Source organism: Tursiops truncatus, chromosome 20 (genome assembly GCF_011762595.2).
Source record: "Tursiops truncatus isolate mTurTru1 chromosome 20, mTurTru1.mat.Y, whole genome shotgun sequence".
In the NCBI taxonomy this organism is placed as follows: domain Eukaryota; kingdom Metazoa; phylum Chordata; class Mammalia; order Artiodactyla; family Delphinidae; genus Tursiops; species Tursiops truncatus.
In genome coordinates, this window is record NC_047053.1 from 45,972,326 (window position 1) to 45,999,558 (window position 27,233).

General features: G+C 52.2%; 2 protein-coding genes across 9 annotated transcripts; one reads left to right on the forward strand and one right to left on the reverse strand.

Annotated features, from left to right (window-relative positions):
- The first annotated feature begins 4,177 nt into the window (after window positions 1-4,177).
- CYBC1 (cytochrome b-245 chaperone 1) lies at window positions 4,178-9,266 on the forward strand. 3 transcript variants are annotated; one of them, XR_012328459.1, is made up of 7 exons: window positions 4,178-4,305; window positions 5,141-5,182; window positions 5,781-5,854; window positions 6,431-6,527; window positions 7,143-7,287; window positions 7,690-8,078; window positions 8,797-9,266. XR_012328459.1 is itself a non-coding variant. In XM_004310277.4 (6 exons), exons 1-6 carry the CDS (start codon window positions 4,221-4,223, stop codon window positions 7,808-7,810), a joined length of 564 nt encoding a protein of 187 aa, XP_004310325.1. In that variant the 5' UTR covers window positions 4,178-4,220; the 3' UTR covers window positions 7,811-9,266. The 3 variants fall into 3 exon arrangements, 2 of the variants coding, with proteins under 2 accessions (XP_004310325.1, XP_073653380.1); XM_004310277.4 differs by having other exon boundaries at window positions 7,690-9,266; XM_073797279.1 differs by lacking the exon at window positions 5,141-5,182 and having other exon boundaries at window positions 4,179-4,305; window positions 7,690-9,266.
- On the reverse strand, window positions 9,207-27,141 carry HEXD (hexosaminidase D). Of its 6 annotated transcripts, none has more exons than XM_033846442.2 (16): window positions 27,002-27,141; window positions 26,637-26,753; window positions 26,288-26,337; window positions 24,377-24,517; window positions 22,113-22,218; window positions 21,504-21,613; window positions 19,725-19,812; window positions 15,098-15,262; window positions 13,783-13,966; window positions 12,873-12,944; window positions 12,547-12,742; window positions 11,687-11,769; window positions 10,671-10,749; window positions 10,494-10,595; window positions 10,221-10,310; window positions 9,207-9,610 (listed from the first exon to the last, which is right to left on the reverse strand). In XM_033846442.2, the coding sequence occupies exons 6-16, from the start codon at window positions 21,554-21,556 to the stop codon at window positions 9,424-9,426; spliced, it is 1,299 nt and encodes a 432-aa protein (XP_033702333.1). In that variant the 5' UTR covers window positions 21,557-21,613; window positions 22,113-22,218; window positions 24,377-24,517; window positions 26,288-26,337; window positions 26,637-26,753; window positions 27,002-27,141; the 3' UTR covers window positions 9,207-9,423. The 6 variants fall into 6 exon arrangements, 5 of the variants coding, with proteins under 5 accessions (XP_033702333.1, XP_019800354.1, XP_019800353.1 ...); XR_002178251.3 differs by lacking the exon at window positions 22,113-22,218 and adding an exon at window positions 9,702-9,845 and having other exon boundaries at window positions 9,473-9,610; XM_019944795.3 differs by lacking the exon at window positions 22,113-22,218 and having other exon boundaries at window positions 9,207-9,542.
- Window positions 27,142-27,233: the final 92 nt, after the last annotated feature.

Here is a 27,233-nt window from a genome sequence, read left to right on the forward strand (position 1 = left end):
TCAGGTTGACTGCAGGGTTTTCAGCAATCGCTGACTGCATCCATGTGGAGTTCTTTAGCATACCCTTATTCTGAATTTTCAGCAAAGGGTAGTTAAAACATTCTAGTGGCTTGATCACAGGTAAAAATTTTTTGTCAAGACTACATAGATAGTGTTGTAAAATCTCTTCAGGGGGTTCTATTGTCTGTCCTTCTTGTGATGTTAATTAGCAGCCATTGATGAGATTGCCTAGATTCATTAGGGTGATGTTTTAAAAATTATTTATTGGCTGTGTTGGGTCTTCATTGCTGCGTGCGGGCTTCCTCTACTTGCTGTGAGCAGGGGTCTACTCTTTGTTGCGTTGCGCGGGCTTCTCTCGTTGTGGAGCACGGGCTGTAGGGTGCGCGGGCTTCAGTAGTTTCACACGAGCTCTAGAGCACAGGCTCAGCAGTTGTGGCGCATGGGCTTAACTCCGCGGCATATGGGATCTTCCTGGACCAGGGCTCGAACCCGTGTCCCCTGCATTGGCAGGCGTATTCTTAACCACTGCACCATCAGGGAAGCCTCATCAGGGTGACGTTTTACTCCTATCATTTCTTCTTCACTTATTAGCAGGACTTCCATAATGAGAAATTCCTCTTATCCACTATTTTATTATTCTGTTGAATTCTTCTGACAAGACATTAATAGTCTCTTTGCATTTTAAAAAGATAAATTTATTTATTTTACTTATTTATTTTTGGCTGCGTTGGGTCTTCGTTGCTGTGCGTGGGCTTTCTCTAGTTGCGGCAAGCGGGGGCTACTCTTCATTGTGGTGCGTGGGCTTCTCCTTGCGGTGGCTACTCTTGCTGCACAGCACAGGCTGTAGAGCGCCGGCTCTACAGTTGAGGCGCACGGGCTTAGCTGCTCTGCAGCATGTGGGATCCTCCAGGACCAGGGATTGAACCCGTGTCCCCTGCATTGGCAGGCAGATTCCTAAGCACTGTGCCACCAGGGAAGCCCAGTCTCTTTGCTTTTTAATACATTTCCTTGTACATTTCTTACTTCAGACCTGACATCAGTCTCACTGGAGGCACTCTGCTACAAAACCACTTAGGGCTTGCTGGGGAAGGTGGTGGATGCTGTGTGCAGTTGGCCAGTGTGTATTGTAAAAGCTGGACACTGGAGAAGCCCTGTGTACTGCAGAAGCCTGTGGATCCAGCACAACAGAACCAGAACCAGGAAAGGAAACTCTTCCTCCAAGTGTCTCCAGCACCCTCTATTGACAAAGCTTAATATCATGCCAGAGAGCACAGAACAAAATAAGGGCTCAGATGCATTTTCATAGAACAGGCAATGAAGTCTGAATTTGGAAGAGATATAACGCATTGATAACTGGCAAAATATGCAGATTTTACTCAGTCCCCTATTTATGGATTTTGTATTTATTTCCAGACTTTTGCTCTTATCGATATTCAGCAGGATTTTAACCAAATCAGACATCATTTGTTCACTCATTTAACATTAGTAGAAAGCTAGTCTAGGCTTCATTTTTAAATGGCTTGTACTCTAGTAAAAAAGGTGAAATTATGCAAATCACTGTAATGCAAAGTAGAATTTTCTGGGTATCAACTCAGTGCTCCCTAAGTCCTAAGCAATTAAGATCACTTTCAGCTGCACCAAGCAAGAGGGACTTAAAGGAGGTGCCAACCAATTCAAATGGACCTTCAAGATGGTGTGGGATCTTACCAGAGAAGGCATTTCAAGAAGATGGAATGTGAGCTGAGGCATCAGGTGAGGAAACCTGCCGCATTCAGGCAGAACCTTCTTCTGTTCCAGCTTAGCGCATAAGTTCTCTGAGTGTGGTTCCCAGAGCAGCAGCACGTGTACATTTCAGGCCCCATCCTGCTGGGAACAGGTCCAACAGTCTGTGTTTCAACAAACCCGCCAGGTGATTCTGAACCACAGGCGGAGAGTATATGGAGACTGGTAAAATAGAAAAGTCATCTCCAAATATTTGACATTGTGCCTATATTGATAAAACATCTAGGGTTATACATATCCATGTATGTATATTTCTTTATAAGGTAATATGCACTGTGTATTAATCTTATGTAAATTATAAGACACATGACAATAGATATAAAAACATAAAATAAGTAGGAATACAAGCTCTAGTATGTTTTTCTAGCACTCCACAGATCGTCTTGACCATCCCAGTTTGGAGGTCACTGAAGCAGGCAGTGGCCGTGTTGTGGAGGCTCTCCTGTTCCAGGTAGGGTCCTTCTCCATCTGGTGGAAAATAGGCAAGTCAGGGTCCTGCTTGGGGCCTCATCTGGGGGCTGTGGGGACAGGTGCTGAGTGTTTTGGTGGAGAGTGGAGCAGGGAGGCCACCGAAGCGGCCATTCAAGATTTTCCTGGAGAAAACTGTCTCTCCTACTACAATCCTCCTTCCCAGACACTGGGGCAAGTTTCTGAGCAACAGCAAAACTGCCATCACGAACATGTGAACGTTCAGTTTCCCCAGCTACACTGAGTTTTTTGGGGGTCAAGGATCTCTGGTTTTCCCCTACCCTCCTCCACTGTGCCTTGCAGCATTGTTCAGATTTAGTTTTTTAACTTGCTGATATTCTTACTGGGTTCGCAATTGAATCTGCAGATCACATTGGAAGAATTTACATTTTTACAATAATTTTCCAGTCCATGAACAAATATCTTAGTTCTACTTTAATATTTCTTATTAAAGTTTTTACAGAATCTACCATAATGTTCGTACGTATCTGTTGTGAGGTTGACTACGTACTTCACGTTTTCTCACCATCCTAAGTGGATGTTTCGTAGTACAACCCACCTCACCTTCCTCTGCGGACTTTCTAAGGGTTGTAACCCCAAACGCTTTGTGCTCAGCGCCCGGGCGCGCACACCACACCACGCGGCCGCCTCTGGGGCTACGTAGGCGACCTCCCGTTGTAGCCCCGCCCGTTCTCCCACCTCGAGGGCTGAATGGGGGCCTCAGAAGTCAACGCTCGCCCGCTCCACCGCCAGTCCGGAAGTCAGCTGTCCCATCAGCCCCTGCGGGTCCGGAAGTCAGCCGGCTTAGCCCCCAGCTCCGGAAGTCGGAGGCCGGCGGGTCCTGAAGCCTAGCGGTCCGGTCTTTCCCCGCGTCCGCGCCTGCAGGTTAGTGTCCGCGGTGGACAGGCCATGCCGCCCTCGCGGGTGGGAGGTGCGGGGTGGGCTGGGGGGAGGCTCTCGCAGCCGGGGTCCTGCTGGGAGCGCGGTCTCGGGACCCGGCCCGGCTCAATGCCCCGGAGGCCTGGCGGCGCGCGAGCCGGGCGGGGCGCCCGGTGTGGCCGCAGGGATCAGCGGGGCGTGTCCAGGGTGGCTTGTGCCGGTGACAGGCGTGATCTCGCCCCGCGGGCGGCTGAGTCGCGCGTGGAGACAGATGAGGCATGTCAGGGGAAGGAGCCGGTGATGTCCCAGGATCCTGGCTTCGTTTGTGTGAACTGAATTCACTATTTGTTGTCAGAAATTTGACTTGACTTCACAGGGAATATCTGAAAAGCTACCCAGAACGGGGTCCCCGGAGCCAGCATTTCGAGCGTATTGCAGCGTGCAGGGCAGAATTCTCCACGTGTGGAAGAGCAATCCCCTTTGCTGACTCGTTCATTAAACCAGTGCTCTGGACCCTCCGGACCCTCCGCTCCCTCCACTGGGTGCAGACTGTCCTTCTCGGCAGCTGTAGGAGACCGCAGAGCTGGCTTTTTCGGTCAGTGCCAGTACAGACTCAAACCATGATGAGACTTTCAGTTCCCTTTTTCAGAGGCCAGCACAGGGAAATGAGGGTGTTCTGGTAGGTTCCGGTAGGGTGCCGGAAGTTTGAAGCCTGCTGGGGGCTAACGGTTTCCAAGAGACTGAGGTTTCCAGGTAGGAAGGGAGCAGGTGATGATCAAGTGCTTGTTGATGCTTTGTGAGTCGGAGCAGGGGACAAAGCCCCAGTGCAACCATTACAACAGAGCAGAGAAGAAACTTCCTTACAGGTCTCTGGGGGATTAAGTGATTTGCCTGACCACAGAGACTGCAGTCAGCACGGGCTGACTGGTTCCTGAGCCTGTGTGGGCCTTGCTAGTGGGCAGCCTGGCTTCCTGTTCTGGAGAGGAGCTGGGTTCTTGTCTGTTGGCAGTGGCTCGAGGCCTCCAGCTGTCTGTCTGCCCTTCCCCAGCCCCCCAGTCTCCTGTTGAAAGCTGTGGCAGCACGTTCCAGGGATGTATATGCAGGTGGAGACACGCACCAGTTCCTGCCTCCATCTGAAGAGGGCTCCAGGCATCAGGTCCTGGTCCCTGCTGGTTGGTAAGGATGTTCATATTTGTCCTCAAGTTAAAAATCTAACTTTAAAAAAGGATGCAAATTACACTAAATTTTTCCGTGGTTCTGCTACCCCAAGATATGGCAACTATTGTGCCTTTCCATCTTTTATCCTCTACGTGTGCTTTTACAGATGATGTGTGTCTGTCTTGTCTTTTTTCACCATTTAACATCCTTTCGTTAATACTCTGCATGCTCTTCTGAGGTCCCCGTACTTCCCCTTTTGCTTGTTGTCATACACCCAGCCCCAGGTATCTGATTTATGTCAGGGCCCACGTGATGGAGACAGTGAGGAGTAAGGCGGCGGGGGCCCTGGCCTCCCTCCCTGTCAGTACCCATTGGAGGGCCCTGCGCTCCCTGGGCAACTGCACCATGCTGATTGGAACCTAGGTGTGTGGGGAGAAGCTGCTGTGCCTTCAGCGGCTTGGCTCTGGGCCTTCTTTCCCAGGACTCTGCCTGATTTGTCTCATGTGCCGAGTTGTGATTCTTTACCTTCAGTCTTGTCTTCATTCCACACAATGTGCTGTCAGTGGGTAAAACCCACATCAGGTTCCTCTTTCTGGTTCCCCCGTCAGCTCTGCAACCTCACATAGACATGTGTCCAGTGAATACTGTGACTGGTGTAGAACATTCTTCTCAACAGACTTCCCAGTTGTTTCCCCCACTTCTGAGCCTGGTGGTCTTCTTGCCCCCTGCTCCCTGCCCTCAGCCATCCCAGGCAATGGGAAGGGGCTGCTTACCTGGGTCTGTGGGTCCTGGGAGGAGTTGGGCTCTGGGCTGGTGGTGGCCCAATGGGAAGGTACCTGCTTTCTCCTCGCAGGAATCTTGTCGATTGGCCTGGCTGCTGCCTACTACAGTGGAGGTGAGATGCATCACCTGCCCCCCAGGAACTTCCTCAGCTGATTGGAAGAGGGAAAAAAGGAAAGCCCATCACTTGTAATCTGCCAGGGCATGGCTTTGGGGACTGCCTCTGCCTCTAAATTGTTTGCGGATGCGGCCCACTTCCACGTGCTGGTGTGTCCCCCGCAGCTTATGTTTTTCATTTACATCTTCAGCATTTTCATATATCATAAAATATTTTTCAGAAAGGCACTCCTGTGTCTGCCTCATGTTCTGTAGGGATGATCCGTGCTTTCAGCAGCTCCCTGTAAGCGTTCCCACCTTTCTGCTCTTACTCACCGTGCCGCGATTGCCATCACGAGTAGACATGCAGGGGAGAGTGAGGGCAGAACTGGGGGAGCACGTCCTATCCCAAGTGACAGGGCCTGCAGTGCTAGGTGGCCATGGTGAGGGTTGGGTGTCCTTGCAGGCATGGGCAGCAAGCCAGGCCCCCAGGTGCCACTCCTGCCCTCGGTCTGGGAAGCAGCTGTGCTGGGGAGGGGGCACCGTCTCTGGGCACGTTGGCCTTCACCCCTCTGCTGCCTTCCCTCGCCTGATTGTCTCCTGTGTTTGCTCCCCAGATAGTCTGGGCTGGAAGCTCTTCTATGTCACGGGCTGTCTATTCGTGGCCGTGCAGAACCTGGAGGACTGGGAGGTGAGGCCAGCACAGGAAGGGTGCCCAGGCTTTTGGGCTCCTGGGCTTCCCTGCAGTGCGAATCAAAGCAGGAAGAAAGGCTCCAGGGGCCTAATGCCCCCCCATCCTGAAACTTGAGCTTAGTGGTTTCCGGATAGCTGGACTTGGCCTCTGGACATTGCCTGTCTGTGACCATCCCTAGGTGAAGGAATCCTCTAAAGCTGTTGTTCTCCCAGAAGTTCTCCTAGAACAGAAGGGCAAGGCCACTTCCCTCACCTCCCTTTTGTCCCTCTTCACGTGTCCTTTGGGTCGCCTGGCCCCAGTATTGCTGACTGCCGATCTCCATTCCCTTGTTTGATGACCTCGTCCGCTGTGCTCGCTTCTCTTGAGTGCGGAGAGGCTCCTCCTTTTCACACCCCAGCCCCTGGAGAGATCAGGCTGCAGGGGTTTGGGGTTCTGACTGGGATGGGAAGGAAGAGGGGCCGCCTCCTTGAGTGTCTGCTCTGGTGAGGGTGGGGACGCAGTCGGCAAGTCTGTGTGTGTTGGGCTGGCTCACAGGCTAGCAGCCAGGTGACTGCCTTGTGGCTGGCGTTCTAGGAAGCAACCTTCAATAAGAGCACCGGGAAGGTCGTGCTGAAGACGTTCAGCTTGTATAGGAAGCTGCTGACTCTCTGCAGAGCAGGCCATGATCAAGGTGAGGTGTGGGGAGTGAACAGGACACGGGTTACTCTGGGATGGACAGAGGGCGGCGAGCGTCTGTGTGTGATGGCAGGGAGCAGGCTTGAGGCCTGGAAACGGGCTGGGTCCAAGCTGGCCGCTCAGTGACCAGGGTTGTGTTCTGCCTCGTGGACACTGTGTACCCCGGACGTGCCCTGGCCCAAAGGAAATTGCTGGGCAGCCCCCAGCTCAGTGACTGGCCACTAGAAACCAGGACGGCATTTTCCCGCGGTTGGGGAAAATGAAGCAGAAAGCTGGGCAGCACTGTGCTTAGCCGCCCCCTGACGTGTTAGACTGAGAGAAGGGGTGGGCTTTTCAAGACAACAGTGGGCCTGCTGGACATTCCTTCTCACCCAGACTGGACGTTAACCAGCAGCCACACAACCCTGCACTGTGGTCACTGACCTGTGACATCTAGGGTCAGGGTCTCGGCATGAGCCCAGCCTCAGACATGGAGTGACACGTGCTCTCTGCTTCATGACAAGCGTGATGTGATCCTCTGCATTGTGGCCCCGAAGCAACTGTGCCAGCACCCAGGTGGGAGGGGCAGGGTGAGTGGGGGACACGGCCACTGACAGGGCCCTGCCCACAGTGGTGGTCCTGCTCAGTGACATCCGGGACGTGAACGTGGAGGAGGAGAAGGTCCGGTACTTCGGGAAGGGCTATGTGGTGGTGCTTCGGTTTGCCACGGGCTTCTCCCACCCCCTCACGCAGAGTGCTGTCATGGGCCACCGCAGGTAAGCTGAGGATGGGTGACTTGATTGGCCAGGGCTGCCCCTTGCCCCCAGTCAGGTGGTCCTCCCCAGGAACTGCCCAGCACGGCAGGGCATAGAGAGAGGCCTCAGGAACGTGGGGGAGGAGGTGAGGCCAGGGGAGCAGGCCTGGCACCACCCACTAGGGGGAGGTCAGGGGTCCCCACAGGGACAGAGAGGGGATGGGGACGTCAGGGGTCCCCAGTGGGCACAGAGGACTGGGCTAGGGTCCGGTGGGGGTGGGGATCAGGACTGAAGGTGCTGGGTCCTAGTGGGTTACTGGAGGCAGATACCTGGGGTGAGACAGGTATGGTCTTGTGGCTGCTGCGGGGTGGCCAGTACCTGTCACAATAACACACCCTTCCTCCCTGTGCCCATCTGGACCAGTGACGTGGAAGCCATCGCCAAGCTCATCACTACTTTCCTGGAGCTGCACTGCCTTGAAAGTCCCATGGAGCTGTCTCAGAGCAGTGACAGTGAGGTCGATGGCCCTGGGGACCAGAGCTGACCTCCACGGAACCCCTGCCTTGGTTCTGGTGGGGCCCCAGCAGGACTGATGGGCCGCCTACAAGTCCTCCTCCTCAGCTCCCTGCTGTGTCCCTGGAAGCCCCGGGGCAGGACCCTCAGCCGTTCCTGCTGCTTGCTTCTGTCCTCTGAGCAAAACCACAGTGGGACCTTCTCTGCAGGCTCCGAGCGGTCCAGAGAGGGCACAGGCCTCAGATCTGTCTCTTCCTGGAATCAGACAGCCCACTGGGACAGCGGCCTGGTGTGGACAGGTCAGACATGCTAGCTGTGTGAGGCTCAAGGCCTGTGAAATGGGAAGGAAGAACACCCAGGGTCCCAGGGTATCAGGGCCAGGGCTGAGTTCTTTGGGTCGAGAGGTTCTCCAGGACCAGGTCCTGAGGGCTGCGGTGAGACTCCAGCAGGGCCAGCGGCTGGGCGAGGCTCTGAGGATGCTGCCGCCACACGTCATCCCCAGGAATCCCATCTCCTGCCCTGCTCCCCATGCCCATCCCTCCCCGCAGCCGGATGTCCTCAGTGGTCAGAAGCGAGGTGCTTGCCTGCGGAGCTGCCGGGGCTCAGGGTGGACGCTAAGGGGCACGCCTGGTTGGTGTGCTGCAGCCACTCTTGAGGCTTCCACAGCCCCCAGACCGCTGTCCACTCAGGTGGCTCATCTCGAGTCCAACCAGGATTGCAGCCGGGCTCTCACAGAGAGGATAACCTCCCGCCCCTGCCCCCAGTATAGGCAGAAGTTCCCTCTTCTAGCATTGTGCAGCACTTAAAAACCTGGACCCATCCCTCAGAACCCAGATTCCCAGCTTCTCTTGAACTCTGGTGCTGGGCCTGTGTGTTTGGGGCCAGAATCGCTGGGCTCATGGCTGCCCCTCAGCAGCGCCTGAGCAGCTAGCTGCAGCCACCCTCGTGGAGTCTGGGTGCCAGCCACACTGACCCTCAACTGCACTATTAGTTTTCTCCTGCTTTCTCTGAACCTAGGCTCCTCCGAGGTACAGCATGTGCCCAGAGCACCTCTGAGTGAGGGACCCAGGAGGCTGTGCACCTGGGAACAGCTGCATGGACCAGGGGTTCTGAGGCTGCCTGGGTGAGAGACAGCAACTTCCAGGAAACTCCAGAGAAATGAGATCCTCTCCCTTACCAGTGGTGGCCGCCAGCCAGCCCTTAATTTGGGCACACAGTCATTTAAACATGCCAAAGTTAGGTTTCTAAATGGTTAAACCTGAAATACTCTTTTCTTAAAAGGTGTGAAACAGCTATGGTTGGTTTCTTGTGTGTTTACCGCTGGGCTGGAGGAGGGAGGGTGTTTGGCCAGCTCCCCTCTCCCAGGGCTGGGTGGGGCGAGGAGGGTGTCCAGACCATCGTGAGGGCCAGTAACTAAGCCTTTGAGATTTCTGGCTTCCACTCTCCTTTTTATTTTGAAAGAATTAAAGTTCTAATGCTGATCATTGTATAGGCCCAGAGTGTCTTTTCCTTCCATGTTTACTCTTGTTTCTGTGGGCGCTGTCTGCTGGCACGGCTGCCCAGGGCTCAGGAGGCGCACGTGGGGCCGGGTGCAGCTGGATGAGGGTGCAGGGAGGCCGACAGCCTGAGCTTGGCCCCCTCCCCTCAGGGGTCCTGACCCGAGTCGGGCCTGGGGCCGGCTGCCTCACCCAGATCCTGCAGCAGAGCCTGCAGCCGCCGCAGGCTGGGGCGCACGTTTTCCTCCAGCCACTCCTCCACTGCGTCTGGGTAGAAGACACGCTGCAGGGCAGCCTCCAGCTCCCCCACGAGAACGCTCCACCTGGCCAGGAGACTGAGGACCAGGAGGCAGTGAGCCTGCCTGGCGAGGGCCCTGGGGCATACCTCATGGCCTCCAGAACCCCACGGGTCAGTACATCCCGTACCTCAGTTTACTCATCCATAGAACAGGGCCGTTAGCACCAGCCTCATAGGGTTGTTGGGAATAAGTGAATGACTGTCACAGTTTGGCCTCTGAAACTAGAAGGCACTTCACAACTGGCTGGCAGGGTTTTTCTTGGTGCATGAACCTGTTGACAGTTGACTGCATCTTATACTCAGCGGGGACAGTCTGTGTTGGCCTCTCTCAGAGCCAGGAGAGCACTGGGGAAGGCTGGCTGGGACCCTGTCCCCATGGTGACACATGCAGCCGCAGGGCCAGGATCAGCCCTAGGCAGTCTGGTTCTATGGTGAGCCCTGGACCCTGCTCAGGGCATCTGGTGACCCTCACCCTCTCAGGCAGGAACGCCCCAGCTTCTCTAAAGCCTAAAGGCACAGCTGATGCAGTTGCGTCACCTAGGAATCCACGGCTGCAATACCTAGAAAGCTTGTCCAGAAAGCTGCCAGCATGCAGCAGAGGGTGGGCAGCCTCGGGGATGGGCACAGCTGGGAGGGGCATGGGCTACCTGTGCGCCTGGGGCTGGATGTGCTGGATCATGACGGGGTGGATGAACTTCCGCCTGCGATGGTAGGGGCTGAACCAGCCGGTCACATACCTGGGGGCAAATCCACACACACAGGTAGGTACACTGTGGCTCGTAAGGCTCAGTGGTTGTAAAATAAGACCTTTGAAAATCTGGTGGAAATTTTAAAAAGGTGTTTTCTGCCCAGAAAGTCTTCTTGCAGGATTGGCTGGCCCTCACCCTGCCGGGTGGGGGGTCACTCCCCCGCCCACTCACCTGTCCCTCTCCAGCAGCGCATCCACGGAGCTGCACAGATGGAGGCTGACTTGTGTGATGAGGTTCAAGATGTCGCTGCCAGGGAAGGAGCCGGCCCTCTCACTGCACAGGGAGCCATTGTGCTGAGGATGCATCCAAATATGAGGGGACGGGCAGGGCTGGGGGTGAGGGTGTTACCTCCTAAAATCCGTTGCTTCCAAGCTCGAAGTCCCAAGAAAGTTCTCCACTCTTGCTTTAACGTTTTCGGCAAAGCCTCCTAAAACCAACCACAGACGGAGGTTGGAGGGGCCTCTGGAGGAGGAGGTGGCCTGGACTCCGTGCTGGCTGGACCTCCTGGCCCTCGGGCATGGGTGGTGGGCAAAGCAACTGAGAAGGACCGCCGGCCAGGCCCAGCTGGGCACATACTGACCTCAGGGATGGGTTAGCCCAAGGCTACTGCAGCCTGGTGGGGAGGTGAGAACACGCTGGAGGCTCTGTGCTGCCTGCCTCCTGGGGAAGGGGTGCCAAGGCCAATGTGCTCCTATTAGCACAGGCATCTGCTCTGTTGTCTGTACCTTTCCCCAAAGAGTTCAGAACTGACACTTCAAAAAAGGATAAGCCAGAGTCCCAGTATCTGTCCTTCTGGAAACCTCCCTGTAGCTCAGCACAATACCAAGTGTGTTTATTTTTCAGTCCTCACTTTCCTCAACCACCTCGATGTTTTTCTGTGCCAACACCACATACGTTGCTACTTAAATTCCCACCTGGTCCCGTATAACATGCGGTTTATGTAACCAGGGCCTCGTCACCAACCTTGCCTGCTGGTCTCCTCTGTCTCTAAGCATCTATGCCCACACCTGGCTGCTCCCTCGGGAACCAGAGGTGAGGGAGCTGCCTCTCTGGGGCCACACCCACCAGCACTGGGCATTCAGGATATTTATGCAGCAAAGGCGGGCTCTCTCCTGCACCCTATCCATGATGAATTTCCTTGTGGGTTCACTGTGCCTGCAGGGCATGTCCCCCTAACTTCCTGGTCTGTGTCTTGGGTTTAGGCTCGAAGACCCGGGCTGCAGTGGGGTGGGTGGGTGGCTGAGCCGGGGCCATGGGTGCGTTCCCCTCCCCCGCACTGGTTGGAAGACCACAGTCCAGCCCCAAGGAGGTGGCAGTTGGGGGCCCCGGGCACTAGGCTTCCTGGGAGAAGCAGGGGACCATACCATGTAGAAGCACCTGCAGACAGACAGCCAGGGACGGGATTCCCACGGGCAGCAGCTCGCACAGCACAGAGAAGTGGTCATACCTAAGTCCGCGGGAGAGGGGTGCTCAGCACAGCAGATGCTCAAACACGAGTCACCACGAGACAGGACAGGGATCTAGAAGCTTCTGCAGAGCGGTTGCTGCTTCCAGAAGGTTCCATGGCTTTGCAGGAACCCCACCCAGAGTGACCTGCCTGGGCTTAGTTCTCTGTGGTTGCCACCCTGAAATCCCTAAGTTAACCTTTGACTCAGCTTTATGAGTGAGGGCTGAGGTCCAGTGGGTCAGCCCTGCCTCCTGATCCCTCCTGTGGGTTCAGGGCCTCCTGCTCTTGGTGTCAGGGCCACCTGGCCTCCCCCTCAGGATGGGACCTGAGGGCAGGACTTGCCTGGGACCAGGGGTTTAACTGTAGCTCTACTTTTCAAATGGTATGAAATCCTAAACAAGCCAAAGTCTGACCTCATGCTTCTCCCAACATGACCTCGGGTGGGGCGCAGGATGGGGTGAACAGGCAGAGACGGGTGGTTCGGACAGGGCATGGGCCAGGAGGGCCAGTGCCCTAGGGCCCTGAACACCCCAAGCAGCGTCCCCTCTGCAGAGTGTGGTGCGAGGGGCTTGACCCCAAGTGGCTTGTTTTGTGCAGCTGGTCCTTCCACACCCTCCTCAGAGGGCCGGCTGCTTCCCCTTGACCAAATGGCGGGAAGGACTGAGGCCCAGACTGGATGGGCCAAGGAGGGCAGTGTGTCCTAGGTGACGGGAGCCGCTTGGACCCTCCCGGGAAAGGCCGGCCCCGAGAACGTCCCTGGGGCCTGCATGGCCTCACCTCTGCCAGCCAGTCAGGACGATGCCCTGCAGCGTGTCCGCTGGCACACTGCCCGCTACCTGCAGCCACTGCATGTGGTTTCTGAGGTGGTGCTCGATGGGGGTCAGGGCCTGGCTTGCCCCCGTGGCTCCCTTGAAGGCACTGGCGGCCCAGAGCCAGGAGAAGCCGCTCTTCCGGTACTTCTCCATGAGGAGCGCTGGGTGAGCAAGTGAGAGGTGTGAGTGGCAGACCCTGAGGAGGTGCAGCCGGGAAGCCCGAAACACACACTTGTCCAGGTGGAAAACTGGGAGGAGCCCAGGACCACCGGGCTCTGCTCTGGTACTGACCCTTGCTGTGGACGTCCAGGTCGGCCCCGTAGTCCCAGAGCACAGGCTCCACCAGCTGCGGCACCCTCGATGCTGGGGGTGGAGAGAGGCTGTGAGGGTGCGTCCTTCTAACTCTCCCTTATTGCGTTAAAATGGATTTAAGTACAGACTCAATACTATGCTATGATTTGGGCTGTAAATGCCGCAGCCACAAGGCCAGCTGGCTTTGGAAGTGACTGGACACTGCTGGAGCTGCCAGGGGTGAGTCCCAGGCCAGCGGTCCCAGAGCTCCCTCAAGGGGGACACACTGTCTGCACGCGGGGCCGGCCCAGGTGCAACAGGGACATACCGCTAAGTGGACTTAATTATAATTAATTAAAACCCAAGTGGCCACATGTGGTAGAGGCTGCAGCAAGGACACCTGGGTGGGCCTTGCGGAAGCATGGGCCACGACCTCCCTGTCTCACCCCAGAGCCTCAGGCAGGCTGGGCCCCGGAGGGCTGGGGGGCCACTGCTTCCCTCCACCAGCCAGTGTGAACCTCAGTAGAGGCCCCTGCAGGGCTGGCTGTGCAGGTGTGTGGGGCTGAGGCCCCTAGAAGCACTGGAAGCTCTCAAGTGCCACCAGGGGCCCTTGCCCCCCTGCACCCCCAGCTTTTTATGGCCAGCGCCCCTCGGGGCCTCGTGCTGCTCTCTGGGTCAGATCTCTCACAACAGTACTCCTGGAAAGACTCCAGGAGGCCTTTCAGGGGAATGGCATTTTCATGTGAGAAACGGTCCTAACAGGACGGTCTAGAGTTAGCTTTGGTACGGATCTACTACACGGTCTCTCCTTGACAGTCGGGGGCTCAGAGTAGCTCGGCTTCCTCCCCTCATGGCACCAGGAAGCCCCCTGCGGAGCGTGGCCGGCCCCCCAGGGCCATGCCTGGCCGACCTGAGAGCTGGTCCTCGGGGATGTCCCGCAGCATGTCGTCCCACACCAGGGGCGTCGTGGTCGGGTGCCGAGCCTGCACATGGCTGGCCACCGCCTCCATGTAGGACAGACACAGCTCTGCTCTGGTGTTGGGCTCCTGCTGCAGCCACTGTCTTGAGTCCTCACCCTCTCCGAGGTAGTAGACCTGGGATGAGACACAGGTGGGTTTGCCCCAGGACCACCCATCCTCACCCGCGGGTTCACGCTGGGCGACTCCTGGGGCAGCTGCCCACGGGGAGGAGACAGTGAAGGGTGCCCTTTCCTTCTGCACCGAGACCCGAACCTCGACTCAAGACTCCCTTGAGGCTGGGCAAGGGAGTCTTGAGTCTGGAGCCCCACAGCAGCCAGAAGGTGGAAATAACCAGATGTCCAATAACACAAGATGGATAAACAGAGCATGGCCCGTCCACATGCTGGAACATCACTCAGCCACGCTGGAGAAGGTGCCCAGTGAGAAAAGCCCACACACGGGGCAGGACTCCATTTATGGGGTGCTGGGGGGGCAACGCAGAAATGGAAAGGAGACTGATGGATGCAGGGGCGGAGGACGGGGGGCAGGGAGATGAAAGGTCCTGCAGTAGCCGGGGGGAGGGCTGCACAACACTGAGAATGGCTTAAAAGTTACTGGATCATTCACTTTAAAGTGGTTACAGTGGTAAATTTTATGTTATGTGTATTTTACTACAAAAAAGAGATTTTTTTTTTGAATAAAAGGATCAAGCTCTGGGGTAAAATGTCTACAAACCACCGTCCCAGCTCAGATGCCTAAGCTCAGACGAGCAGAGGCCTTTGGGTCACTGTGCTCGGTGGCTTGGTATCTTCCTGGCCACTGTGTTTCTCAAGGACAAGGAGGGCACCCCCGGGAACCACCTTTCCAGCCAGTGCTCCACGGCCCTAAAGTGGTAATTTCCTTTCTCCCACAGTCCAAAACTGTACTTCTTCAATTGGAGGAAAGTAACCGGCTCAAACTCATGGCCACACTGACCCCGAGGACATGAATGTGCCGTAACCAGGGGCTGCTCTGCTGCTGTCCCGTGGGTGCCTGCACCCCATGGCACCCTGCTTGGCTTGGCAGGTTTGCCGGCACGAGATCACCCATCAGCTGGGACCAAGGCCCTCACTGGGGACATCTCCTCGGCCAGCACTTCTTTATCCTCGGAACTACTTTTCTATTTAAGAGAAGAACCCACGAGGTGGGAGAAGGTGACCGTGAGGTGAAGAAAGGGGGCTGCTGCAGAGCTGGGGGAGCCGCCTGCTGGCAAGGCAAGGCACCCACCTCGTCACAGCCGATGTGGAGCCACCGGGCGCCCGGGTGCAGCGCCATCACCTGGTCAATCATGGCTCCAACCAGTGCCAGGGACTCCGCCTTGTGGGGATTCAGGGTGTTGGGGAAAAGTGCCACTTCCCGGAGGTGAGCGAGAGCCTCGTGCTTCAGCACAAACTGTGGGGAGACAACAGGAAAGCTGGTGACCCTGGGGAGGAGCTTGTCCCCGAGCTCCCCGAAGTCCGGCTCCTGCCTCTGCGTCCTGATGGCCTCATGTCTATTAGAGTCCCCGGAGGGGCTGGCGGGGCTGCACTGCGGACCAGAGCCAGGGTGCCAAGTGGGCGGGTCTCTGAGTAACCTGGCTGCTTGGTCAACAGTCCTTCTCCCTTCCAACTCTAACTGGGCTGAATGAGAAAATGGAAAAGGTAGCTTCCCTTCACAACAGAATTACACACGGGTGGACTTCTTGCTCAAGTGAAGAGGCTGGCAAATCCTCTCCCCAAAACAAGTACAAAGAGGAATGATTTGTCCAAAACGACCTTTTGGGGCTCCAGAAACCAACCAAAGGTGAACAACAAATTGGGAAATGCGTGTTCATGAAAGGTTGCCATAACTGGGTAAAAACAGATTCTGCAGCTTCTGCCTAGGTGCTCCCACCCCCCACAATGGCTGGCTGTGGGTAAACCTGGCCTTTGGGGACCTGTCAGTAAAAGTGGCAAACTGTTCTGAATTCTGCGGTCCCCACAGGGCTACAGAGGTGACACATGTTCTCCGTACGCACGGGCTGGCTGGGGCCACACCCACCTGCGGGCCCGAGCAGGCTGGGTGGAAAGCAGAAGCCGCGGCAGACTGAGAACTGCCTGAACCCTGAGTGTGGCCTCCCAACCCCTGTGCCACAAGGTGGGGCCTATGGGCTCGGGCACAACCACCACCCAAGCCCTGCGGAATCATCAGCTGTGAAGACCGAAGAGTGACCCCTAGGGCAAAAACCGAAAACAAGAATACAAAAACAGAGGCATCCGTGGCCACACACAGCCGGGGAGACATAAAATCCAGGCAACTTACAACTACCCATGGGGGGAAAAGTCAGACTTGCTATAACATATGATCTGAAATGTCCAGTTTTCAACCAAAAATTGAGACATGCAAATAACTGGAAAGTGGGACCCAGACTCAAAGAAAAAACAATTCTATGGAAACTGATGCTGAGTGGGCCTAGATGTTGGATTTATCAGACAATTATTTCAAAGAAACTATTATGAATATGTTCCAAGAATTAAAGGAGGGGCTTCCCTGGTAGTGCTGTGGTTAAGAATCCGCCTGCCAATGCAGGGGACACGGGTTCGATCCCTGGTCCGGGAAGATCCCACATGCCACAGAGCAACTAAGCCCATGCACCACAACTACCGAGCCTGTGCTCTAGAGCCCATGCTCTGCAACGAGAAGGCACTGCAATGAGAAGCCCCCACACCGCAATGAAGAGCAGCCCCCGCTCACCACAACTAGAGAAAGCCTGCGTGCAGCAACAAAGACCCAACACGCCAAAATAAATGAATTAATTTTTTAAAAATTAAAAAAAAAAAGAATTAAAGGAAACTATTTACAATAAGGGAAATTAAAAATCCATTCAGGGGGAATTCCCTGGTTGTTCAGGGTTAGGACTCTGCGCTTTCACTGCTGAGGGCCCAGGTTCCATGTGCTAGAAAGCACATTTTCTTAATGTTGTACTTCACCTTGCACAATAATACTTTGATGAATATACGGTCAAGGAACTAAGATCTTGCAAGCCACGCAGTGTGGGAAAAAAAAAAAAAACATTCAATGGGCCCAGCAGCAGGTCTGAAATGTCAGAAGAGAGAGTCAGTGATTGGAACAAAAGATCAACAGAAATTCAAGCTGAGTAACCGAGGAAAGGTGCAAGAAAATGAACAGAGCCTCAGAGACCATAGGGCAACATCGAGCTACCAACGCATGAGCAAAGGAGTCCCAAAAGAAGAGAAGGGGACAGACAAAAACATGAAGAAATGGCCCCAAACTTCACAAAAGTGAAGAAGCTCATCAAACTCCAAGGAAGATAAAGGCAAAGAAACCCAAACCTGGACACATCATAACCTAAAAGGCACATTTAGGGGAATAACACAATTAATGGCTGACATGCCACGTTCTGGTTTGGAAAACTCAACACAGTAAAGAGGTAATTTTCTGCCAAAACTGATTTACAGATTTAACACAATCCCAGTCAAAATCCCAGCAAGGTTTCCAGTAGATACATAGAGAAACTGAATCTAAAATACATATGAAGAGGCAGAGGAACTAGAATAGCTAGAATAATTCTGAAAAAGAATAAAGTTGGAGGAATCTCACTACCTGATTTTAAGACTTACAATAAAGCTATAACAATCAAGATAATGTGGTATAGACAAAGGGATAACACATGGATCAATGGAACAGAATAGGGTCTAGAAATAGATTCTCATAAATGTGGTCAATTGATTTTTGACAAAGGTGCAAAGGCAATACCAAATTTCAAAGAAAGCAGTCTTTTTGACAAATGGTGTTGGCACCATTGGTCAAGGAGTGCCATACTACATGCAAGAAAAATGAACCTCCACCTCACACCTCACACCTCACACAAAAACAAACCCCAAATCGATCATAAGTCTAAACGGAAAATGTTCAAGTGTAAGACTTCAGAGGAAAACAGGAAAAATCTTCATCACCTGGTGACTGGCAGAGTTCTTAGAAATGACATCAAAAGCATGATGCATCAAAGAGAAAAACTGATAAACTGGACTTCACCAAAGTTAAAGACTTTTGCTCTTTGAAATACATTGTTAAGAGAATGAAAGGACAAACTGCAGATTGGGAGAAAATGTTTGTAAATCACGTATCTAACAAAAGACTTTGTCCAGAATACACAAAGAATTTTAAAAACTCAACAGTTCAGAAAGTGAAATGAGCAAAATCCTTGAACTGTGCTTCACTGCTGAAGAGGGTATTCTGATGCAAGTGACCAGACGTAGAGTCTTCGCCAACCCTGCTGACACTTGACTTCGGACCGCTGTCCTCCAGACAGTGAGAACAAATGTCTGTAGTTTAAGCCGCCTGGTTTGTGGTCCTTTGCTATGGTAGCCCCAGGAGACGAATCCACCGTAAGAGCAGAGCAAGGCCACTTAAGGAGAAGGAGGGCGTGGTACGATGGAGCTGTACTTGAGGTGCTCAGACCAGCTGTGGTGGGGAGCAGGGCGCGGGGTGGGGATGGGCGGAGTGATGCTGGGAGACGCACTGGAGGACTTTACAGCCGGTCCAGCAGTAGCTTAGACAAGGATGGTGACAGTGGGACGGAGGGAATGCTAACTCAGGAGGCAGAGGAGCAAAGGGTAGGACCTGACAGTAGACGGGAAATGCAGCTGGAGTGGGGGGTTGGGGATGGTACAGCCCCTCCCTGAGGCTGGAAGAGGCCTCACAACAGAGACGCCAAGCAGACAACTGTAGACTAGAACCCAGGGTCTGCACGAGAGACGGGGGTCCTGGGAGTCACTGAGGACAGGAAAGGGAAGCAGGAGGGGAAATGGCTTTATCCAGAGAAGGAGTGTGAAGTGAGTAGAGGGCCCTCGAGAGGTGCCATGGGGACAGTCAAGTCCAGTGCAGCTACAGGACAGCACACGGAGAAGATGTCGGGCACAGCCAGAGCCGGGGACCAGGAGGCCATAGGGTTTAGGAGGAGGGGGTTGTGGGTAACGAGTGTGTCAGGACCAGAGCCCAGAAAGCACAGCAGGGAGAGTCCACCAGGAGAGCTGGAGGGCAGATGGTGGGAGAGAATCCCTGAACAGGAAGAAAAGGGCAATCACTGGAAGTGAAAGTGAAGATGTGGAGGAAGGACTGCTGATAGATCTAAACGGAGCCTGAGGGCCATTAAATCAGTATTATGTTTAATTTGCTTCCCCTTATCTGAGGCAGACGTGAAAAGTATTTTTGAAGATCACATAGGAGCTTGGGAGAATACTTTCAACATTAAGTGAAAAAGGAAAACACAGAAAGCACGTTTTCTTTTTTTTTAATAAAGTATTTTTTAAAAAATATTTATTTATTATTTTGGCTGTGCCAGCTCTTAGTGGCGGCACGTGGGATCCTTAGCTGCGGCATGCAGGATCTTTAGTTATGGCATGCAGGATCTGTTTTTAGTTGTGGCATGCGGACTTCTTAGGCGCAGCATGCATGTGGGATCTAGTTCCCCGACCAGGGATCAAACCCCGGGCCCCCCGCATTGGCAGCACAATCGAACCAGGCCTCCCTGCATCGGGAGTGCGGAGTCCTACCCACTGGACCACGAGGGAAGTTCTAGAAAGCACATTTTCTTAATGTTGTATTTCACCTTGCACAATAATACTTTGATGAATATACGTTAAAGAGGAAAACAACCCAGTCTGCAGGGCTCTGTGGGAATCAGGCCCCCCATCCAGCTCTTCCCCTCCCCTCCTTGGACAGAGGGTGCTCCCACCTAGAGCTCCGAGCTCCTCAGCCGTTCACAGAGCTTCTCTGTACAGTGCTGAGCTGCTCCCTGCCTGTGTCTGGCCCCATCCGCGCACCCCTGAACCCCACACCTGGGTACCAGGTAACTTTCCTTCCTCCCACTTACCTCCATGTGCCCAAATGTCTGCACCAAGGGAATGACCTCCAGCTCATTCAGTGTGGCCAGATGCAGGATCTCTTTGATTTCGGAGGGGCTAGAGAGACCAAGACCACCCAGAGAGGTTCACACAGCCTTCCATTCAGGCTCCCCCCAACCCCCCTCGTCAGGTTCCTGGGGGAGTCTACCACGGAAACTAGCAGGGTTGCTAACTCTGAAAAGCCCAACGGATATTCTTAAGTTTTCAGAGAAGACTCCCACGCTAGAGTTTAGGAAAACGATGCTGTTATGTCAAGTAACAGTTTACTTCTTGTGAGAATAGTACCAGCTATTCTGACCCAAACTCGACAAGAGGCTAAAGCCATTTTACAAGAAACTAGGCCACACAAGCAATCATATTTTAGAGCAAAGGTGGAAAGACGGGCCTGAGAACAAACACACCACCTGTTTCTGTACAGCCTGTGACCTAAGAATGGTTTCTATGTTTTAAAATTGTTGAGAAAACTCAAGAATATTTTGTGACATGTGAAAATCGTATGGAATTCATCCTTCAGTGTCCACAAATAGGGTTTTATTGGAACACAGCCACGCCCACTCATTATTATCACCTGTGGCTGCTTTTGCCCCACTAATAGTTGGAACAAAGATCAGATGGGCTGCACAACCTAAAATATCTACTGTCTGGCCCTTTGTACAAAAGGCTGGTGATCCCTTTAATAGAGGAAAGAAAAACGAAGAGTTTCAAGATTCAGGTGGGAGTGTCCCTTCAGGCCAGCATTTCGTTGCTGAGGCCACTGAGGATGCCAACCTGGAAAGGCCCACTGCGTGCTCCACCATGAGTTGTCATTTGTGAATTTATCTCAACTTCTGTATGTGTTTGAACCATCTCTAAAGTTAACCAGTTCTATAGATGAATTGATTATATAAAGTTCTGTCTTTAAATATACCTTTTTCAAGCTTCACCGGAACCCTGGCACCTTTTTCACTTTCAAAAACAAAGGAACAAAACGTGTTCATTGTAGGAATAAACACGAATACCTCCGCCATGCTCTGGTTCATGCCTTTCCTGTTTCCTGCCCACACGTACGTGCTGGGAGTTCTACCACATGGAGCCAAGCTGCCCTCCAGAGCGGCTGGGCTGCTTCACAGCCCACCAGTAGGAGGCTTGCTCCTGCTCACCCCCGTGGACACAGAGCATTAGCATTTTTTTAAAAGCGTCACCAATTTGGTAGCCAAAATGGCATTTCACTGTTATTTTATTACTATCATATACTTATTGGCTATTTTTCTTTCTTTTGGGGGGATCAGAATGTTCTTTGCCCATTTTCTTTTGGGCTATTTATTACCGATTTACATGGATACCCATAATTTTAAAGCCAAGTGGGGTGCACCCATGACCACACTATCCGACTTCATTGATTCTGATTCTCTCCCCTTTAATCCTCACTTCCCTGGTGAAGATCCCGCCTTAAAGAGCAGCCCTCCCTCCCCTGCATGGACACCTGTCAAAGTGTCCTCCACGCACTTCACACCCAGACAAGACTGAAACAGATCACAGCGCTTCCTTGTGGGGGATCATAGCTGATGCTTATTTTCTTTTAAATGTTTCTAAATTCTCTTCGGTGAACATGCTTTATTTTTATGACTAAAGACATGTATTTAACAAGACAGAAGAGGACTGTCCTGCTGTCGTTCAATTCTCGCCTGCCCTCCACTCCCTTCCAGGTTGCCACCCCACACACCCCATTTTCTCTGCAGAGGCATCGCCTTGCTTGGCGGCTCGGGTACCTGTATGCGTGCTTGGCCCTCAGCAGCCTCAGGTGGCCCTCGTAGGGAAACATGTCTTCATACTCGATGAGGAGGCCGTTGGCACCCAGGGCACGGAACAGGGGGAAAATCTGGGGGAGAGGGGGATGTGATGAAGAAATGACTATTTGAACAGAAAGTGACACATGTGTAGCGCATGGACTCATTCTTCCAGCTGATGGACATGGATTGTAGTTGATCTTTGTATTTTTCCCACGTACCCCGTGTGACGCCAAATCAAATTCTAATGTAGTGATGTGTTCATTTAATACAAGGGGGCGGAATTGGGGGGTGCTGGGGTAAGGGGAGCCTACAGGGCTCTGGAGGGTTACTGGAGCACCTGGAAGGAGCCTAGAGGAGGGAGATGAAGGAGGAAAGAGGCTGTCCCGCTGTGCTCATGGGGTCCCTCCCCTGGTTCTCCCCCACTTCTTTCTCTACCTTTATCTCAAAGAACATGGATCCCTATTCTCCAGTACTTTTAGGATTGTGTCTACTGTACACAGGACTGAGATTTTCTTCTAGCCTGGCATCACGGCCAGGGGTGGGTGTTAAGGGAGGGGGCTCCTGCAGAAACTCAGAATAGTAACCCACCTCCAGACAAGGGCCACTGTGAGTTTTATGTGATTTGTAGCATTCTTGTTGATGTTGCTGTCAGAAGTTTTCTTTCCCCAAGAATATGGGGATGTTCTGAAGCATGCTGGATGGAAAGAGGAAATCAGCTTGGGACTAAGAATTAGCTGGGATAATTGTAAAACGGGTAATCAATAATTGACTGCAAATTACAAGAAGAGGCAGATTGTGGAAAGGAGTAAACTAACCCAGGTCAGTCACTTACACAAATGGAACATAATGGTTATGGCATTTTCGTGTTTTCCTCAGCGTTTTTGCTCCTGGTTTCCCTTGTAGCCTTTTGGCCATCTGACCACTGGGTGGCCTCTCTGGCACTTCTATTGGGGGTGGTAGGGATCCTTGGTGCTGTTGGTGGCTAAGGGGCTGCTAAGCTCAGCCTAAGGGTGCCACCCAGCCAACTTGTGGAAACAGGAGGAATAAGAAATTGTTGTCTAAACCTCTGACTCTGTCAGCAGCAGCAGGTAACGAAATGGGGGCTCCAGCTACACATAAGCTGGACCTTCTTTGCCTGTCTTCCACATCTATCCATTTGTCACCATGCTTTTATCTCTTTACACTTGGCTTTTTCTTCTCTGCCATTTATTTCCCGATACTGTTTCCCATGGCGTCTATTCACTTTTGTTCTTTTCCTAGTTTGGTCTCCGTTTCTGACTTTTTTTTTTCTTTTTCTTTCTAATTCATTCCCGAGTCTGGAGGCAATCTTTTCACAACCTCATTCTGTCTGGCTGTCACATTTCTGGGCTTTTCTATTTCTGACTTACACTGTTCTTCCATAACTGTATCACTTTCCTAGTATCTCTGCTCTCTTTCTGAAATACTGCGGAACTATGTCATCTGCTTTGTGGTCACACGTTCCTGGTGCACCTTCGCTGTTACTCAGATCATCGTCCTTTTTTTTCTTAGTGTCTTTGTGTGGCACAACTACACTCCTTTTCTGTTGCTCATTTTTAACTGAGATGTGTTTTCTTGTGTTTTTGAGAGCAGGTTCTTCTGTTTGGGATGGAGCTGGGCCAGCCCAGGGCTCCCTCTGCTGCTGTTACATGAAGGATTAGCGGTTAGAGACTCTGTGCAGCTGCTGCCACAGCACGTGGTCTCCACTCCCTCTGGATCCCGTCCCCCCAGTATTTGAAACTTCTCTCCACTTCACCCTCAATGTTCCTGCCCAGCTCAATGTGGATTTTTCCCCCAACACTGTGTCCTTAGTGTGGGCTCTGTCCTTCTGGAAGAAGGTTCTGGAAGGTATTCTGGAGTGCTTTGAGGCCTTGGGCACTCACCCTCAACCTGGAGCCAGGGACAACTCGCCCAGTTTCTGACAGATCTTTACTAGCTGGGCTCTTTTCTGGGTCCTCTGGTCTTGACATCGTCTGAATTCTCTTTTCTCTTTCCTCTACCACCCCCTGCCTGGCTGCTAACCCCACGTGGGTGTTGTGCTATAGGTGGTTTGGCCCCACCCCTTGCATTTTGGAATTCACGGGGATACCCTGATGCCTACTTTTGATTTAGAGTACATACGTTTTCTGTGGCTGCCATAAGAAGTCACCACAAACTGGGTGGCTTGAAACAGTCAGAACTTATTCTCTCACAGTTCTGGAGGCAGAAGTCCCAAATCTAGGGTGTCAGCAGGGCCATGCTCCCCCTCTGAGGCTGTAAGGGGAATCCTTCCTGCCTCTTCCAGCTTCTGGGAGTTTCCAGCACCCTTGGTCCTCCTGGGCTTGTGGACGCATCGATTCTAATCTCTGCCTCTGTCCTCATGTGGTACCTTCCCTGTGTCCTCACATCATCTTCCCTCTGTGTATGTCTCTGTGTTTAAATTCTCCTCTCCTTATAAAGCCACCACTTATTGGATTAGGGCTCACCCTATCTCCATATGACTTCATCTTATGTCAACGACATCTGCAAAGACCGTGTCTTTAAATCGAGTCACATTGCAAGGTCTGACGGGTTAGGATTTAAACATATCTTTTTGGGAAACACGATTCAGCTCACAATGAAGAGGTTGTGTGTGTCTTTTGTCCTTTCTGTTTTTCCTTTTGCTATCCTGGTTGCTGTCTGCTTTGTGAGGGGATTTGGGGGAAATTCAAAATCTATGCTGTTGCCACCACCGTGCCCCAACACAGAACCCACAGTTGTGTTCCAAGCACACGTCTACAGAACATCGATTGTTCACAACTTCATAACCAAACCCAAGGCAAAGTGATTCTCTAGAGGAGAAAGGGAGCTCTCACCTCCGAGAGGTAGCAGACCCTCGGTGGGGCTCCTTTCAGGTCCAGATGAACTAGTCGCATCTTAAATGGTGAGCAACCCGACATCGTACTATTTTTTGTGAAATCATGTGACAAAAAAACCTCTTGTCTGGACACTTCTTCCTAGTGGAGAAATTCAGGGTTATAGACTCCAGAGGCTCAACTGGCCTGGTCCTTCCAATGTCTGTTTCAATTCTGACACGAACTGGGAGGGAACTCATTTCACCGACATGAAATCGAATCAAGATGTCTGTCTTGGGACTCTCCTGGCAGTCCAGTGGTTAAGACTCCATGCTTCAGACTTCCCTGGTGGCGCAGTGGTTAAGAATCCACCTGCCAATGCAGGGGACGCGGGTTCGAGCCCTGGTCCGGGAAGATTCCACATGCCACGGAGCAACTAAGCCCGTGCGTCCCAACTATTGAGCCTGCGCTCTAGAGCCCACGAGCCACAACTACTGAGCCTGTGTGCCACAACTACTGAAGCCCGTGCACCTAGAGCCTGTGCTCCACAACAAGAGAAGCCACCACAATGAGAACCCCGCGCACTGCAACAAAGAGTAGCCCCTGCTCGCCACAACTAGAAGGAAAGCCCGTGCACGGCAACGAAGACCCAACGCAGCCAAAATAACTAACTAACTAACTAAATAAATAAATAAAAAGACTCCATGCTTCCACTACAAGGGGCATGGGTTTGATCCCTGGCCGGGGAACTAAGATTCCACATGCCACGCAGCGCAGCCAAATCAAAAGAAAAAGGATGTCTGTCTCCATGTTCAAACATAGGGACACTTGCCATTTAGTTATGATTTGTCCCTAAAATAGAACAGCACTGTTTCCTTATAAGATGGCTATAATCTGTAATAACACAAATGACTGCAAAATAATTTCTTGTTTTAAAGACCCTCTTATCCTATGTATACTATGCCAGTGAAAACACGCAAATATCTCAAACACTTTTCAGGCCCCACAATATGATGTTTTTGTAGAAAATTTATCCTCAATTTTATTCTACTTTGAATAGCGTTAAAAACAATTATGTTTCTAGAGTTCGAGTCAGCTTGGTTGTACAGAGGAAGAAGCTCTAAAAATTTATTCTAGGTCAGAGAAAACTATCTATGATTTAAAACAGGCCATTGATAATTTAAAAAACAAGTAAGCCACAGTTTATCAGTGTTGGCTAGTTTATGTTAAACTAGAGAAAGTATCTGGATGATACTGAAGCAGCTGGGAAACAGTGAAATCTTATTTCTTCTATCATAAAACACAAAGGATTAGATTGAAAAATGAAAGAAAATCTTTGTACATTGGTCATATATTCAGCTCAGTAATTCAAACTACTCATTCTGTGCAAGGATTCATAAATCCCTGACCTTAAGGAATCCATAATATAGCAGAGGAAATAACATAATGCACACAGAAACCAATCAGTTTGATTTTTTTAAGAATAAACTATATTCAAGACAGTCTCAATGACAAAGTTCTTAAAGCAATTACGTAAATTACCACTGATAAGTGGATGAGTTTAAGACAAAGCATTCTGAAAAACTGCAATGTTTTAAAGTTGAATTGTTTTACATTTAACCCCCCCCCCAAAAAAACCCAAATCTATTTTCCTGGGAATAGAATTAAAAGAAAAAAAAATTTTTTTTTTAAATATTTTCCTGGCTGCGCCGTGCGGCATGTGGGACCTTAGTTCCCCGACCAAGGATCGAACCTGCGCCCCATGCATTGAAAGTGCAGAGTCTTAACCACTGGACCACCAGGGAAGTCCCAAAAGAAAAAATTTTGAGCTGAGAAGTCTGCATTGGTCCTGTGTGTGCCTCCTCGTGTTCTGAGAGAAATTCTCCAATTATTCTTGTAGTCCTAGGGCAGGAATGAACACAAACATCTTACCTGCATCAGACACATTCAGAGTTGTTTACCAATGTAAGTTGCTGCAAAATCTAAAGGAAAAGGAGAGGAAGAATTCAGTAATCCATCTTGTGAGTCTGTAGTTCTTTGCTTTGATTCCCTCCTGCATGAAGTCTATAGAAATGTGATTATTTCAAAGACTTGGGTCAACTGTCATTGTTACCAGACAACCTGGCAGGTCTGCAATTGTCCCAGTTCCTCGGGCTTCCAGGTAAGTTACCAGGAAATGGCATCCGATTTCCCCAGTTTCGGGACTGTTGGGCAGATCTCTTTTCTTGTTCAATGAGTCTAAGTAGGTTTTCTTTTCCCCCTGTATCAGTAAATTACTCACCTTCTTCAGACTTAATCCTCATGAATGCACCTCACTGCTAATTCCACTCTTTCAGAATCAGGTATCTCCACAGGGTTGGTTAAGATCTTACTTCTTGCCCACTGGACGTAAGGTTGTCTAGGGAAATTGGATGTTGTAAACAAAGCAGCAGGGCCTAACGGATACATGTGTACTGAGCACCAACTGGACCCAGTGCCCTCCAGTGTAGCATGGGCCGGGGGAGAGGGGCATGGAAACCCCACAGAAGAGGGTGCGGAGTCCCTGGGAGGAGGGCTTGGAGACCCCGGGCGGGGAAAGGGCTTGGAGAGCCCCGGGAGGAGGACACCCCCGGGAGGTGGGCTTGGAGACGCCGGGAGAGCACGCACGGTTGGGCGAGGACACACTTCAGACGAAGACTTGGAGACTCGTCGGGTTCCGCGGAGGGCAGGGGAGGAGGAGGGGGCAGGCAACAGCGGGTGCGCCGCGGACGCCCTCAGGTCCCCGTTCCGTCCCGCTCGGCGCTCGGCCTCCGATTGCTCAGGCCTGGCCACCAGACCGGAGGTCGACGGCGGAACGCGTCGCTCCGCGTCCCCGGCCGCGCTGGTCTCGCGCTAACTC